At 41.1% G+C, this 17,702-nt stretch overlaps 1 protein-coding gene across 1 annotated transcript; it reads left to right on the top strand.

Moving 5' to 3' along the window:
- The first annotated feature begins 6,851 nt into the window (after positions 1-6,851).
- On the top strand, positions 6,852-16,663 carry SMNDC1 (survival motor neuron domain containing 1). Its single transcript, XM_059821212.1, has 6 exons — positions 6,852-6,906; positions 7,636-7,755; positions 11,673-11,815; positions 13,749-13,910; positions 15,046-15,199; positions 15,948-16,663. Exons 2-6 carry the CDS (start codon positions 7,636-7,638, stop codon positions 16,083-16,085), a joined length of 717 nt encoding a protein of 238 aa, XP_059677195.1. The 5' UTR covers positions 6,852-6,906; the 3' UTR covers positions 16,086-16,663.
- The last annotated feature ends 1,039 nt before the right edge of the window (positions 16,664-17,702 follow it).

Below are 17,702 nucleotides of genomic sequence, written 5' to 3'. Positions count from 1 at the left end.
AGCCAAGATGCTATGATTTTTCAAAACTTAGGAATGTATGACAGTTTCTAAAAGCACTCTAACCATGGCCCAGTGACAGCAAAATTACCTCCTGCTGAATCAGAGCTTCTTTGGTCAGTTTTCAATGGGCAATTAGCTCTAAGTTTACGCTCCGAGCTTTCTTTTTTTCCATACACAGGTCTAACTCACTCACACTGTGTAGATACTCCTACATAAGACAGTAAATCCAGATCTTTATAGTGGCATTCAGCAGCCCTCTTGCAAAGCCCTCTTCCTCTTCTTTCAGCTCACTTTCCTTTAAAATTCAGCAGAGGTACAGGATCTACAAACAACAGCCTATTTTTAACTGCACTTCGTTGATTACTATAAATCCTGGGTTCTGAACAGCGTGCTTAGATGAGGAGTGTGCAAATCCTGTGTGGGTGGACCACCAAAGACTGACTTCCAGCACTGAGCTGCAGCTGCAGGACACAGCAGAGTGGCTCGCCAGCACAGAGCAGCCACCCAGCTCTTCATGGGTGACTGCTAACCGGCTGCCACAAACCCCAGCCAGTGCGTGGCATGTGGCTGGCAGAAACCCCATACTGGGGAAAAGGCACAAAGTCATCACTGCTGCCAGCTGCACCTAATATCCCCTTCCCTCTCCCTTCATGTACTCATTACAAGTTTCCCTCTCCCTACACATACAATACCCTTCCTTCTGTCCACCCTCACTACTGCAGGACTTAGGTCTCCTCTCCCCCATAGCAACCCCACTATCCATCACAGCAGTCTGGCTTGTTCCTTACTTCCCAGGTCCTTTCCCACACACAAACACAAAATACCCCCACGCTGTTCCCATATTAACCTCAAGTTCCTGCTTCCCAGACCTCCCACGCTGCTGGCTCACTGCTTCAAGCTCCTCTCCTAATCCTCCCAGGCTCCTCTGCTCACTGCAACGGCTCTTGCTCCCTACTTTCCAAACTCCCCTCATCTTCTCCACTTCCCTGCCATTCAAACCCCTTCTGGATGTAAGAAGTCTCAGCGACAGACTTCCCGGCACCCCGAGAAGAAGAACCAGATCTCCAGCTGCCTTCTTCTGAAGTCCCCAGGCCTCCAGTACTGACATGCTCCCTGACGCAGATGGCAGAATGCCTCAGAGAAAAGAAGTCGCACCTTGGCTTGGCATATTGCTCCCAATCAAAGACTCATGTTAAGCTGAAAATACCATCTGACAAACTGCATGTTGTGTAGGCCTGATTAAGACCCATCAAACGGACCTGCTGCTTGTGCCAGTAAAGTAAATGATCACACTGGCAGGTTGTCATTTCCCACGTAAGCCTGCATTTTGTCAGCTCTCACAAGCCGTCAATTGCAGGGGAATGGAAATCCAAGAGTCTCAGACCTTTCTGAAGCTGATGAGGTCCTAATGGACGCAACCTTTTGGTCTGTTCTTCCCAATTCTGACATTCTCTCCTTATCTCCATGCTGCCCCACCCTGGCTCTTATTCCTCATCCAGTTCTGATTCACTTTTCCTCCTCAGTTTTAGTCACCAAGCCTTTTTCACTGATGGGGCATAACTACTGCAATCATTCAGAGCACACAACATGTTTGAGCTCTCAGTTTCTTTGCTTAGCACGACAATCCGTGTTGGCTACCAGGGTTGTAGAAAAAATATGTTTGGAAACCTGTACATGCTTACCTAACTGACTTCACTTCCACACAAACTTCTGTGTAAACAGGTATTTCAAAACCTTACAATTAGGCCAAATTTCAGGAGACTAGAAGAGCAAAAAGTGAAGCCTTAAACAAGGAGAACTTCCCTACAAAGTTTCAAGCTCGTACTTTAAAATGAAGAGACACCTGAAACTCAACAGAATAGCTGTATATTTTAATCACGTGCCTGGCCAATCAGCATTTCTTTCTATAACTTGATTTTATAAGTGTCAAACTGCTGAAGCTTTCCAAAGTTCAGCCAGAGCCAAACAGCCAGGGTGTTGTAAAATCACTAAATTTAGTTATGGTAGAAGTAGAACATTAGAATGTTGTTTGCTTTGAAACTTGCAACCGTAGGACCCTCACCAAGTAGTCACTGTTTCGAATGAAGGAACTAATGGAAACAAGACGAAACAATGAAGAATCGAATAGAGAAAGTTTTGCTGAGTTCTATACTACAGGAACTTGTTATGCACCAGTAATGCTGCTTGGAAATCCTCTTACCCTTCCCATCTTGATTGAAGAATCAAGGATGCCAATCAGTAGATATTAATGGAAATGATAATTGATTATTTTAAGTATGGATATTGATAGAATTGTATAATCAAGAGAGCAATTAATGAAAATTAAATCATGTATTTTGTGTAATGGTAACTAGGTATGATTTATCTATCTGATTTAACTATAAACTAACTGTTGAACAATGTAGCATTGTGAATAAGCAGGATTTGCTTGTCAAGAGAGTGGTAAGTTGTAGGCCTGGTCAGTAAACCGAGAAAAACTTACGAAGATTCCCAGATTAGTGAAAAATGGAGTTCTGCAACTGAGCTGAGCATGCGCAAAGATTGGGTTCAGCTAGCGAACACAATGAGGAAGACTATGGACGACCACCAGAGGACCCTGGATGACCACCTGTGTACCTGAAGGTGCATGCGTCACGAGCATTTACATATATTAATGAGTTTCTGGAAATAATATGAATATGATAAACATTTCTTGGAAATATGATGAATATGTATATTTTGATTGTATATAATTTCTGTAGTGGAGTAACTAAGCACGCACACTAGATGGGGCGTTCCCCTGTGCATCCAGCGCTGCAATAAAGAAGTGCCTGCTTTCTAAACTTCAAATTGAGTCTTAGAAAGTTTGTATCTTGCCGACTTATGGTAACAAGGGTAGAAAAAACATTCAGCCTATAGAAACAAATCTTGCAGGAGCAACAACAAAAAAATGCCTTGTAATGAGAAATATTGCATAATTGCATCTGTGGACAAAGTTGACAGCTCTGCCCATGGTCACAAATGGTACAAAAAAAAAGCCAATTTTGCTTAGAGGCACAGGTCAACTCAAAGGAAAAAAAACACACTTCAGGAAAACAACCCTCAAAACCGAAATATTAATACGGCATTTTCTTGATGGTTTGATCCAAACTAATATACCAATGACTTTCAAGCCTGACATACTGCCCTACTACCAGGGCAATGCCTGCCAGGCTGGCAGCCTACCAGAAAAGCCTAAAAAAATCCAGTGTCTCCATTTTGGCCTAGATTTGGATTGCAATTTCTGTCATGAGGACAGACTGTTTTGTTTGCAGAAGCCAATTTTTTGCTAGTGACTAGGTCCCTGTGCTGAGCACAACAATCCATCCATCCAGACAAAGTAGAGAAACAGGGATATTAAACCATTTGGATATAATAATGTCTTTATAGCACTAGTTGCTGCTGAGCACTCCAATCTCTGACCCTTAGTTGCTTCAGGATTTAACATTAAGGAATGCTGAATATTGCTGATTTAAGTGTACTTATTCACCGTAACTCATACACGTTTCAAAAGACTGTATAGTCCCAGCGATCTTCAAAAATAACTTCACGTATATGTTCCCAATAGCTCTAGCTATGAAAATAACACTGCAGACTGTAAAAAAGAGACATAATTGTGGACCTACAACCGAGTAAGTTTCCTGCCTTGCTAGTTAAACACAGCTGGTGATACGAATGTCTTGCGCAGCACCACTACCACCTCCTGGACAAGCCAAGCAGGGCTGCAGGACGCACCAGTGTCTCTTCCAACTGTCAATTAGTCTGCCTTGAAGACAGGCAGGCCCTTTATGAGCGCCAAGGCATGCCCAGCTATACTGGTTATTAGAAACCTCACCTTGCCAACAAGCTGTGCCATTCATTAAAGAGTACCACTGCTACCGCTACACTAACTGCTGCCCCACAGCACCGGTGTGGCGAGAAGGTCTCCAGTTACACCAGTTTTCCCTGGTTGTTCCCCAAGTACAGTCACGTCAATTGGACAGCTTCCGGATAGGAACCACAGCTGAAAGCCTCAATGCTAAGGGCAGCAAAGTTTGGCTTCGGTAAAAGCTGACAGAGTTGCCTTTTCTTTCTAAATTAGGGAAACAAATTCTACAGCATTTGTGATGAAGTATTGTCTTAAATTTACATGCTTTCATTTGGCAATAAACTACACTAAATTTCTATGTATCATGTATGATAAAATGTGATACATAAATTCCAGTAACATCGTATCTATTACTTTGTAATAATGATATTACTGAGGTATAACTTTATAGCCTGTAAATAACATGGCTCAATTCTATGAATACACTGTAATACTGCACTACAATGTATAAACATCTCATAAAAAGTAAGGATTTATTACGAGATACAGTTCTGGTAGCTACTCTGCTGCACATGGATAAGATGAATGTACTGGATGCAGTTAGAAACATTCAGATACGGCACAAATGTACCTGAACTTCTCCTCACAAATACAGAAAGGACAAAATCTTGACAACAACTGGATATATATTGTTTTAAATAGTCCTAATGTGCTACCATGCAGATATCCCTCCAAGCACCAACCATTTAATGAACTGTAAAACATATTGTTTAAAAATTGTAACCTGCAAGATACCAGGAAGACGTCCTGCTTATACTGTGGTTTTCCTCAATATAGTATAAAAGAGGTTCTTTCATCAGACATAGAAAAAAAAATCCTCTATTTTTAGGTGAAGACAGATCCAGTTTTAAGGATGCAATTAATGATAATTTCCCATTTTAAGAGTTAAAGATCAGCAGTTTCAAGATCTGACTTGTCTTCCTATACGTAGCAGCATGCGCTTGAATGATAGCATGTGTTTGAACGATAGAATGTGTTGAAATAGCATCTAAAAAGGCACTATCCTGAGTTGTAGAAGCCAAGAGAAAAAAACCCAAAAACTTCTTAAAGGTAATTGTACCTTTAGCATTTAGTCAACTGGGCATTACAATGTTTTTATGTTTCAAGTACTTCATACTATTTTCCTTTCAAATCAGTTACATGTTGTAATCAAGTCACCTCCCAGTCTTCCTTTATGAACTAAACAGATTAGGCATTTCAGCCTTTCACTGAGAAGTGTTTTCTCCAGCTGCCAAATAATGTTGGTGGCTCTTTTTAGAAGTTGGCAGACCCCATAAAACTCCAGACTCTAGAACCTTATATACTATTTCAGTATTAACTCTCACCAAAACCTTTATAGAAGTAAAATACTTCCTTATGCTTGCTACTGCTGATGCAACCACAGAAATGTTCTCCTTTTTGCTGTTGTTGCCTTTGGAGATAGCTGGACACTGCATGCCTCCTCAGTCCCTCTCTGTCATTTAAATCCTGCAGGTACGGCCTAGATTTCTTGTTCTCAGATGTGAAGTTGATTGTACTAGTGTGCATTTTAACTCATAGGCACACTCACAAAGTCATTAGGATTGCTCTGTATCAATAAATTTGTACTTCTTTTCAAGATCTGCTGATCTGTCCAGAGTCTTATCAGGAAATGTTTTCTGTATCTATTTCTAGATTATGAATAAAAATACTAAAAAGATGCTACTGTTGTCTTCATTGTTACACTTGGTCATCAATCAGTCTGTGAACAGCATCCAATAATTTCTGTATTTTAATTATCAAATCATACACCAAGATACAGAAATGTGTTTTATCCTCAGTCAGGATATCCTCCGAGAACATAAACCACGTGTCGTAGAACACAGTAGATGTATTTCCCCCTTAATATGTAAACAAACCCAAAGAGTCCAAGTGAAGTCATCTTCCTGTGAAGCCCTGCATGCCGATGACCAACCAGGAGGGACAGGATGTTAGCAGAAGACACCGATCCTCCTAGTAATACTAAGAAACTTTTTGGGCACTTGCTTAATTTGCTTGGCTCACAGGCTCAAGGCCAAATTAATTACTGGATTTCCGCCAGGAAATACTTTTTGCTTCCCATGACAGGCTTGAAGAAGCCACTGAGCTTTTCCTCCCCCTTTCCTCTCCTGTTGTAGGACCAAATATGGAAACTTTCTTCTAAACTCTCTTCTAAATTGTTTGGTAGTAAGTTTTGCACGGTTCTAATTATCACTTAAGCAGCCATAAAGTTTCGCGTTTGATCTTGTCAAGAACAGAGACGTGAACAAGCGTATCCATCAGAGGCACGCAGCCCCAGGTACCCTGCGGTCCCCTACAGCAGCGAGCGCTCAGACATCAGAAATCTGACATCATTCCTCTGTGAACGAAGAGCTGCGCCTCGCCCAAAAGAGGAAGATTTCGATGCCGTTGGCAGCTTCTGCTGATGTCAATCCTGTCAGGACGGCCGCAGCAGCGGGACAGCACAGTTCCCTCCCCGTCCCGCGCAGCCGCGGCAGGGAGGGCCACGGGCGCTTGCCTGAAGAGGTGCTGCCGCCCTCTCCTTACACGGGACCCGTACGCGGGCAAGGGAACTGTCAGGCCCGAAGCCGGGCCGCCGGGGCAGCGGTGGAGGCCGCACAACGCCCCGGCCCCGCGGCCGCCGCCCGCGCCGCCGCCCCCTCGGCTCAGACTCAGGCCTCGCGCGCTGCTGCGCGCACGCGCGATCGGCCTCCCCGCGCCAGCTCCCACGCGCCTGCGCCGCTCTCGAGGCCTCGCGAGACGGTGAGGGGACCTCCCCCTCCACGTGACCAGAAGGCCGCGTGAGGGGGCGGTGTTGCTCGGCCGACTACCGCCGCGCGCCGGCAGCACGTGACCGGCGGGGCGCTCTCGCGAGCGCCGACGCGCGCCGGGCCTTTGCCCCGCCCCTCCCTTCCCCCCGGCCTGCGGCGAAGGAGACGGAAGCGGCCGCGGCCCGACGGGACTCGGAGCGGCGCCACCGCGCTCGTCCCTCCCCCCGGCCCGGGCCCCGCACGCCCGTCGAGGTGAGAACCGGCGGCTGCTCGTCGCCCCCGCGCTTCCCCCTCTGCCGCACGGCGGCCTCGTCGTTCCCGCTTTGAGGGAGCCTGGGCCTGGGCCTGGGCCTGGGCCTGGGCCTAGGCCGCGGCTTAGGCCTGAGCCTGGGCCTGTCCGCTGGCGCGGGCTCTTCCTCACTGGTCCGGCTCTCCTTCCTCGCCGTTCCGCCGCGCCCCGCGTCGCCCGGCTCGGTCCGACGAGGAGCAGGTGGCCTTGGGCCGGGCTTGCTGGTGCCGGGCGGTTGGCTCCCGGGAACACCCCGGGAGGGGCCGGTTCCCGGGTGCCGCAGAGGATTTCGCTGCTGTAATCGTGAAGACTGTGGCTTGTGGCATCAGAGGGGAAAAACTGTAGTGCGCGGTAGGTTTCCAAAGATGTGGGTAATTTCGAGGCTGCCTAAAGACCCCACTGCTTACATACTGTAAGTTATGTGTTTTCCCGTGCATGCACACAGGCATGCCGTGGTTAAGCTTTGTTTTTTAGAAACTGCTCGGGAGTAGTTGAACAGTACAAAAATTAAGGTGAGCGACTATCTATAGTCAAATAATGCATTATTGAAACTTAGTGAGTTATACTTTCACTATTTTAGTAATAGTTTTTCATGTTATTTGCTTATCAGTTTCGCTGTACTTGCACCACAAGATGTCATTAAAAAGCGGCAAGCCTTGTTTTGATGTGTGGCGTGTGTATGTTTCTTGCAGATGTCAGAAGACCTTGCTAAGCAGTTAGCTAGCTACAAAGCTCAGCTTCAGCAAGTTGAGGCTGCCTTATCTGGGAATGCAGAAAATGAAGATTTACTAAAACTGAAGAAAGACTTACAGGTGAGAACTTGAGGATATGAGTAGCTGAAACTTGAGGGTCTTGAGGTGTTTCATCTTTCCTAAACATTTGCATTGCAATAAAAATATATACTTGGTGGGTTTATTACTTTCTTTTCACATAATTCAATACAATTATGGTAGGGTTAGTTTGAAAAAACCCAAAGTGTGGCCTATTTTAAGGCTATCTTGTAGATTAGTAAAAAAGATGTGCTAATTTATATAGCAACCTCTTCTGCTAAGAGCTTCAGCCAGAGTAATGAAAGATATGCCAGTGCTGTCTTTACTATCTCTTTTTCTTTATTTTTTTTTAAAGCATTTATCAGAAAGTCATTGGTTTTTGTTGCTTTTATTATGCTGAAGCCTGATGGTTGGGCTTAACATTATGCCTTTCTGCTTATTTTTAAGTTGTCAAATCATTTGATCCAGAATCTGTTTATTCATTGAGTGCATTTGCAGTGATAAAAGCTTTAGAGTGCAGTTTTGTATTCCTTGTACATCTAAGCCTCGATTGTGTTAAGGTTTTTATATAAGAAAGGAAGGGAGTTGTGTTCTTCATTTTCCACCTGCAGTTTTTTTAAACCTGTGAGAGCACAGCAAATTCTTAAAAGCTAAAAAACATTTCTGGCCCTTAGGGTATTGGCTGGTAGTCTTCCTGTCACCAAACTAATTTTAAGTTGATAAGTGGTCTCTTAGATTCTTGTGCATATAAAGACACATTGGCATATAAAAAAACCCAGGAGTACTGTTAAAATTTGTCATGAGAATGCAAGATGCTGCTTCATTTCTGTTGTGGATTGCTTTAGCCATCAGATCTAAAAATATATAAAACTACCCAGTACAAGATTCAGTAACCACTATGCTGTATGGAAATAACAGCAATAAAAATGATGCTTCAACCAAAATACGGGTAGTGCCTCAAATCAGTGATCTTTAGAATTCCTTTTAAATTACAAAGGCTTTGTGCCCACAAGGCACTTTATAGATCATCTTAATGTCCTTCGTTGTACACTGTTAAAAGCATGTGTATATTTTTATATTTTTAAAATGCACAGCAAAACCCATATGGGATGATATTTCCGATACCAACACGACCTCGGCTTTGATATGCAGAGATCATTGATGTGAAAGGACAACTTGCAAACTTTTTTATAAAAGCTTTCTGCACAGAATGGGGAAGATCTTTACACTTTCGTCCCCAAAAGGTTTGCTATCCATATGTTCCACCTTGAAAATGACATAATGTTTTGCAGACTTAATATATGCCAATCTAACAATTGTAAAAATGGGTTGGATGCTTTAGGGTCCCAACTACATAGCTTTCAAATGTGTTCAAAAAGATTGTTACAATGTACAACAATTTTCAAATTAGTTCAAAAAAGATTGTAACAATATAATTGAAACATTTTTTTCTGTCATAAATAGTGATGCAGTACTGCATTTCGTATACTCAGGTTATTCCTGAGTAACAAGATTAAAAGAAATATTACAAGGATTTTTTATAAATACTTTGCTTTTCACCTTTTGTTTCACTGAAGCGCTTCTAGGACAGTGTCCATGCACCCAAGGACCAAACTTACCTTTCATATCAAGTAAACTTGATGGCAGCTGTCGTCTCCTGTAATTGGAGATGATATCTGTGGGTGTTGCGTTCTGGAGCGTAGATCTCTAACTGGCTTTGTAAAGACCAGTTGGTCAGGAAAAATCTTGGCAAACTCTAACTAGTGTTCTCTGCGGGTCACACCTTTGTGTCACGGGGATGCGGCAGCAAGCCACATTGTTCGATCATTTGGCTGTATTGAGCTGCTGTGGTAGTCTAGCTTGTGCTCAGAAATTTTCTTTGAATGAGCTATTCTGTTAAAGACTTTAGAACTATCTCATGGGTTGCAATAAAATTAATGTTTCTCTCTTGTGGGCTTAGCGCTATGATAGGTGGATATCAGATGAAGATTTTTTTTACCAAAAGTTTGTTATGTGTAGCCTGGTGTGTAAGTGACTTTATCAAATTCAAAGAATCCTTGGTAGACTTGTCTGAAACTATTCACATTTAAGTTCTACAATAAGCCATCTATGAATGTGGCAAGAATAAGTCAACAGTTTCATATTACTGGTAGTCTGCATAGCTGAAATACTCACTTTCAGGTAGCTTGTGCCTGATGTATTTGATCTGCTGAGATAAGATACCTACTTTAAACCATGATGCCTCTTGGATTTGCAGAATACAGCTGTCTTTATGTTGAGGAACAGTTTGGGATTTTGCATCTGGGAGGAAAAATTAGGCTAATGCTGTATGTTCTGCAGAGCGCTCTCAAATTAGGTAGCTTGATAATCAAAATCTGTTGTGGTTCAGCTATAGTATTACGGAAAATGGAGACCAAAGTAGTAGAAGTAATTGTAAGCAGGTTTCTGTCCTTACAGTTGCTCCTGATTGCACTTACTGTTGCACTTACTAACTAGCAGCTCCTCTAAAACAAAGAGCAGAACTTCTGTTAGGAAGGTGTTGGAAATTCAGACATTAACAGCTGCAACAGAAACAAACTGTTAGGCCATTCATGCCAGTTGTATAGTTTATCAGATAAAAATGCATGTAAGTTTATGTTGTATTAATTTCTTATTTGGGAACTGTTTATGATCCTTTAGGTTCTTGAGGAATGAGTAACAGCTTCTTTACCACTTTTTCCTGAGCTAGTCTTTGTATGCCCATAGATGAACTAGGATGTGAAGCTGGGAGGAAAGTTCAGGCTCCACTGAGCCTCAGTTGAATATCGTTTATCTGTTTATCCCCTAAGTTAAATATTTACTGTTATTTAGGAGAGTGACAATGGTTCATGCTGAGATACTCAAAGAAATAAAGAAATTTTCTTCTTTAAGGACTGTAGACTTGCTTTGCCTTATACAGGAAGTTTAAATGGCCTTTTAGGTGCCGGCTCCTTTGACTTTTAACACTGGTGAAAACCAGTGGTCTTGATTTTGCAGAATAAGAATGTAACATTGACAGGAAGTTGGGGAGGGGTTTTCGCATGCTCCTGTCTGTGAATGAATAATATTTAAAGGAGAACTGGAAAAAATTGTTGTTATTTGTCTTGTTGCATTAGCAAGGGAAGGCCTGACCTGAATTCTTAAGGTCAGGGAATTTAGAGAAAAACAAACCCTTGCATCAAAATGACTTAAGGAAATCAATTTATTTATTATGCACCTGAGTGCTTTCTGTAAATGAGAGGGCTTTATGGAGTGACAGTCTTCGAAGGCACTCTTCCACCCCAGATCTGGGTGTTTCAGTTCAGCCAATCCACATATTTTTGAGTAAAACTAAAAAAATGTTTTGTCACATAGAAATGCTGCACTTATACTTGTAGTTGTTGTGTGTTTTATAGATTACTATATATAATGTAGCCAGCCAGTCACAAATGGGAAGGGATGAAAGAAACTGCCAGCTAGAGAGAGAATAGAAGTGTTACATCCTTTCACGCTTTGTCTTCAGAGCGCTGTCCTGCTGAATACTTGCTCTGCCACATGTTGTGTGATTTTTGATCAATAACCAACATCGCATGCAGCCATGTGTACAGACTGTTGATTTTTTTGTTTTTTCTTGAGACTGTCTAGCTGTGTCTTTGTGCCTGTGGATAAACAATTCACCTAGAAAGAAATGCTATAAAAATAATAGGCTACTACTTGAAATTTTGAGGAGGGCATGGGCAACTTTACTGCAATACAGTGAGGATCATACATCTTTTTATCTACATTTTCAATAAGTGAGTTTAGTTAAATGATTAACAAAACAGAACAAACTTGCCCACTTGACATCACCTATGAATTTAATACAGTAACTTAAAAAAACCAAACCAGTAAGCTTGGGGTAAGAATATGCATGGTAACAGAGTTTGAAAAATTATTCTTTGTGGGTTTTTTGTCTTTTATAGGAAGTCATAGAATTAACCAAAGATCTCCTTTCAACACAACCTTCGGAAACTCTTGCAAGTTCTGACAGTTCTGCTTCTGCTCTGCCCAGTCACTCCTGGAAGGTTGGGGATAGATGTATGGCGATATGGAGTGAGGATGGACAGTAAGTGTAGAAAACTTCTCTGTAACAGTTACATGAAATAGTTCAATGGTAAGAGACTTTCATTCAGTTTGAACTGCCCCTAGGGTGACTAAAAGCAACAAGAAATTTGGAAAGAAATATGTTATTAGGTATTCTTGTACCCTCTTTATTAAAGGTCAGTATTTTAGATAAAAAGCAGAGATGTGGGGTCATTTTCTAGAAATGCCCTGTTTGTCACTAACCTTGTAAAAGTAGGGTAGCTTTGGTAAATTGCCATTTGCTAATATAATAAATGGCAGACTTTCATGAACTGATCTGTCAGAGCAGTCTTTTGTAAAGGTTTCAGGATGTGTAATTCATAATTTGTCATTGCATTCATATATATGTAATTGATTGCTATCAAGAAAAATCCTTGCTTTATCTCAGTTTGTGCCACTAATTGGAAATTAATTTTTAATTGGAAATGCTGTTTCTTGGCTATGAAATAATTAGCTGTGTAATGTGACTATAGAATTAATCAATTGTTTGGATTTAGTCTCCATTACATTAGCCTGTGAAGTTCTGGGAACCCAAGCAGTTCATTCTGACTTCATAATCTTTGAAATAACTACTTTCTTCTTTCTTCCAAAACTACTTACCGTACTGCAAAATGTGTAACTGTTGCAGCTTCTTAAAAATTACTATTTGTGCAGGACTAATATCCCAACGATTACCACTTGAAGAGAAACTCTGTTGTTCAGTGTGATTCTTTCAACAATGTAGTAACCACATAGTAGAGACTTTGGTATAGCTGTTGGTGCCTTAGGTAGAAAACAAACCTAAAAGTGAACAGTTTTTCTGTCACAGGTTATTAATGAGTAAAATGCTTTTGTGCAAGTACTTAAAAATTGAATCTTACTGTCTTAGGTCACCATTGGGTCATTCTTCTTGCTCTGATCACTGGGTTAGAGGATCAGAGCTTGGGGAAGAATGTGCCAGAGTGTCCACTGGAGTAGACTTTTTTGGACTTTAATTGTATTGGGTTTTTTAACCCTCTGCCTCTGTTACAACATTTCTTAAGTGACCAGTGTTTCATGGAGAACTAGCCAGAGATTAATATTTTTTACCTCATGCAGTTTGGGTTTCTATGTATTTTCATCTAGCTCAGTTCAAGATCATGTTGGCCCACTAAAATTGCACAAGGAATTAATTTAGTAAATGTTAACTGGAATACTGTCTATGAAACATCTCATTTTATTCCTCTGTTTGCTTTAGATGTATCCTTTTGCTCTGAATTTAGACTTAATTATTTTAAATATTTTTGGAAATGTCACTTGTCTCTTTTTCATCTTTCCCATTATGAGGTCAGTTTGGTTGACCAAAATGTTTCATACACACAAATATGAAATGGACTGATTTCTGCTAAAATTTCAAAATTGCTATTTTATATCAGTAAGAAAACTTTTAACTTTGCAAGTGTCGAAGGGGGAATATTTTGAAAGCTTCAGTTTTTCTTAATTCTTTTTAATATGGAGAAAAAGGGAACTAAAGCTTTGCTCTTGTGAGCTGACGTTTTCTGAAACTCCTCAGTGAATTCCCTGAAAGCTGTGTTCTGTGAATGCAGTATTTTGTTGTGTCTTTTTTTTTTTTTTCCCAATCTCATGACCTGCCAGAACTAGAACCAAATTAGGATGTCTGATTAGACTGGCCCCATCATTAATCATTAGTTTTGATAACTCTGAGGTCATTGCTTCTTGATGCTAAAGGTCAAATACAGTAGATTCCAGTCTTTGTATGTGTGTCCCTTTGACCTTGAGAAAATAATATCTTGGTTTGATTTGGGTATTGTCCCTGAAAATGAAGGCTGATATGTGTAAATTTTTACTTAATGCCATTAGCTGGCTGACAGTGTAGGTGTGGAAGGGCTGAGTATTAAAGCTTTACTCACATGCTTACAGCCATGATATCTTTACAGGTGTTACGAAGCTGAGATTGAAGAAATAGATGAGGAGAATGGAACAGCTGCAGTCACATTTGCTGGATATGGCAATGCTGAAGTTACACCTCTGTTCAACCTCAAGCCTGTGGAAGAGGGAAGAAAAGCAAAAGAGGACAGTGGCAACAAACCCATGTCCAAGTAAGTAATACACAGGCAGAAGTCTGAAAGCGGCTTTGTCTATTTAGGTTTTTTTTCCCCAGCTATTAAAAATTGGTTAATGAAATAGAATCTCTTTTTTTAAATTTTATGGATCTTTAATATCTTCATGTTTGCTTGAAAAAGGATCTTAAATCAATCTAGCATGTAACGTTTGGTAGATTATCATGGCTGGTATCATGTCTGTTATGTATCCTGGCAAGATAACGATAGGCTTTGTTTTAGTCAGATTATGCTATCTCAAGATACCAAGTATGTAAGCAGTAGATTAGAAAGAAAAAAAAGGTTAGTACTCTTTCATTGACAACAGACAGCCTAATAGTTTCAGCCCAGATCTAGTGCAGGCTCTACTCAGATCTGTGATCTGGCTCACAACAGAGTGTACTTACCAGTATTGAAGGAGTTCTGCTTCTGCCCCATCCTTGTGTTGGGATAGCTGTGTTGACCCCATCGCTGGGGAGATGTGCTTTACCCAATATCCTACTGTGTCTAACATAGAAAGGTATTTTTAAGGGCTGAAAACTTTTTTGGGAGGAAGAAAAAAAAAAAAAGTGGTATAATTTCAGAGTTTTTATGGGCAATGATCCCTTCCCTAAGGGATCATTCTGAGGGGCGCTGCATTGTGGCATAGATCAACTCCTTGAACTTCCTTATCTTTACTGAAGTAACTTATCGTCATTCTTTTCCTTCCATCCCTGTCCAGTACTTGGTAGCATGAGAGTCCTGCAGACCTCCAAAAAAGTTTGGGCTTTTCACTTGTGTGGGCTATTTAAATTTTCCAAACCCCAGATGCTTCTGAAATGTAGAAGTGCTGATAGGTACATTTGCAGTTTCAGAAGTGAATCACACTCAGTCCCATGGGTCACTGTATTTGGCATGGTCTTAATCAGGTGGTGGTGGTGGTTGTTGTTCTTATGCCCAAATATATAAATAAGCAATATAATGCTTATGCATGGAAAGACTCGTGCGTTTTTTTCCTAGAAGTGGAGAATATTTACAAGCTTTGTTTTCTGTCATTTACTTATGGAAAACTGTTGTGCATGTCTGTCTTACAGGAGTTTTAGTTTCTTACAGGAGAAGGCACAAACATAAAATGTATTCTTTTCCTTCTCTCCAGAAAAGAGATGATAGCCCAGCAACGAGAATATAAAAAGAAGAAAGCCTTGAAAAAAGCTCAGAGAATTAAGGAACTTGAACAGGAACGAGAGGACCAGAAAGTCAAGTGGCAACAGTTTAACAACAGAGCCTATTCTAAAAACAAAAAAGGCCAGGTTGGTTTGGTTTGTCAGTATGCAAGTAACAACAGGGCATAGAATGCTGTGCAGTACTTTGGGAGAGAGGAAGAAGTGGTTTTTAAAGGGATTTAAAGGGGCTTCATCTTTAGGATTCTGAAGTGTGCATTTTGTACACTTAAAAGGCCTGGTTTTGTACTGGATGATGGAGGAGTGCTCTTCTTAAGGGGCTGAGGTTGAACTTAGCTTGGAGCGCTGGGCTCACTGTCGGTTGCCAGGTCATGTTTGTTGGGACTTAGAACCTGAGGGCCTGTCTAAACCTCCAAGCCTGACTTCTGGCTGTGTTTGTGACCTGGCAGACACAGCACTAAGTAACTGCCCTGGAATAGCAAGCATAGTGCAAAAAAGGTAGCAAGGACATTTTAAAGCGTTATTTTAGTTTTTATGATGGCTTCACCAAGAGCTGCCAGACATAGTGGTAAAACGTCAGTCTTCATTATGAACAATTCTAAGAGATCGTCTTCTGAGAGAGGTGAATTCTAGTCATTATTGGCCTGACCCAAGGTCCCGAGTACCACGATGACATCCAGTACTTAGGTACCAGGAGGTTCCCAGCTCTGTTGTCTCACCTGTGGATAATGTGCCACAGATGAGCTAGCCTTTAGAAAGCATGCCTGTCTATAGAGTAAGCAGTTGAGGATATTGAAACACTTTGAATGGTAATGATTGTTTTTTTAAGAGCAAGTTAGTAATTATTCAGAAATGGTGTTTTCTGTTTTATTTGCAGGTAAAGAGGAGTATTTTTGCTTCCCCTGAGAGCGTAACTGGCAAGGTTGGAGTTGGAACATGCGGAATTGCAGACAAACCTATGACACAGTATCAAGATACCTCTAAATATAATGTCAGGCATTTGATGCCTCAGTAACAGGGGGAAAAGGTGGAACTTCATCTCTGCAGGGCTTTACACTTACCTTTTTATCATTATATTTTTCTAAAAGTAAATTATTTGTTGGCACGTAGCAAGTAGTCCATTTTGTCACCATCACTTTGGCTTCAGCTGATACAAGCCTTAAATCTCCAGCTATTGATTTGACCCTGCTAATCATTAAACTTTTTGTAGTTGCATTAAAATACATTCTGCAGGTAAATGCTTTCATGAACTGCTGAAAGCAGTTACTCTGCTGTTACTGTTACTCTGAAAGCAGTAGTTATCTGCAGCTTTGATCTCTGGAATCTTCCATTCATACTAGTAGTGAATTTTTTTTTCCCCTTAAGAAAAGTGGTGGTATAAAAATGGCACCTTAACAGCCTCCCTTGTTTCTGTAGTCACAGTGCTGTTTTGGTGACAAGCTTAGCATTACAGAGCTACTGCAGCTCTGGGAGAGAGAGCTGGACTCCATCATAGCTTACATGTCACATGGAATTGCTAAGGAAGTTCTAAACTACTCCCTTACAAATCCACAGATGATCGATTTGTACAGCTGTAAATGAGGGCAGAACAGGGCTGATAGGATCTTTATTACTAGTGATGATTCATGTACTAGAAACAATAAATCTGACTTTAATTCCAGTCTGAATTTCCTGTGCTAGAAGTTAAGCAGAGGAGATTGTTGGTTTTTTCTTTTTAAGTACTCTTCAAGTTTTAATAGGAGGTTATTGAAAGGTTATTGAAATGTAACCAGAAAACCATAGGACGAGGTATTTAGACTCCCATTTCAGAGTAGAGAACTGCTTAAAAATACCCACCCCACCCCTCCCTAAGGATCAGAGTGTTGGAGAACATAAGTGGCTGTGCTTTGGAAAGGAGCAGTCATCTCCCCTCTCATGGATTGTGCAGGTTTGATGGTAGGGTCACAGACCTGGAATACACAGGAACTGCTTGTGGCTGGGCCTTCTCCATCCAGTCAAGTAGAACTGCAGCACAGCAGATACGAATGCCTAGGTCCCACTTAGTTGTGAGTGAGTGAAGGTTAGTCTGAAGTTTCTGTCCTTAAATAACTGACTGGCCCTAGTGTCCATTGTAACTTCAGCTGTTTTACAGTGCTGCTGCACCCCTTCAATTTTATTCAGGAAACCATGTGTAAAAGCTCTTGCTTTCTTGTATCTTATATGTGATTTGCTTTCCTCTGTTACTTGTTTCTCACTGACGGTAGTGGTGCCATCTCTGAATCCCTCATGTGTTTGTTTAAAGAAGTTAATGGGTAGCCCTGTATACAATGTAGATATTATTTTTGTAAAATCTAGGGCTGTGTTAATGGACAAGAGCACATCAGCTCTTTCCCCTGTTAAATAATTAAAGGGTGTTTCTTGTTCATTAACCCTGACCGTTATTTCCCTGTATATTATGTTAATGTAGCTCATTTTGTAATTTGTTAATTAGATCAGGTCACGTCAGCAATTGTTGATGCACTGATTGGTGGAGATATCCATCAGTTACCTGAGTCACAACTCAAGCTAAACTCTACAACTGGTAGTTTAGAATCCATACATAGAAAAAGGTTCTCCCTATAATGGGAGAAGGTGATTTTTATGAATACAAAGT

The sequence above is a fragment of the Gavia stellata genome, chromosome 9 (assembly GCF_030936135.1).
Source record: "Gavia stellata isolate bGavSte3 chromosome 9, bGavSte3.hap2, whole genome shotgun sequence".
Lineage (NCBI taxonomy): Eukaryota > Metazoa > Chordata > Aves > Gaviiformes > Gaviidae > Gavia > Gavia stellata.
This window is presented reverse-complemented; position numbering and strand designations above follow the sequence as displayed.

What these genes read in the sequence shown, in the direction of transcription:
- SMNDC1 (XM_059821212.1), top strand. Translation starts at nt 7,636, where the DNA reads ATGTCAGAAGACCTTGCTAAGCAGTTAGCTAGCTACAAAGCTCAGCTT. An exon ending in AACTGAAGAAAGACTTACAG is followed by an intron (nt 7,756 to 11,672) that starts GTGAGAACTTGA and finishes TGTCTTTTATAG; the next exon opens with GAAGTCATAGAATTAACCAA. An exon ending in CTAAAAACAAAAAAGGCCAG is followed by an intron (nt 15,200 to 15,947) that starts GTTGGTTTGGTT and finishes TTTTATTTGCAG; the next exon opens with GTAAAGAGGAGTATTTTTGC.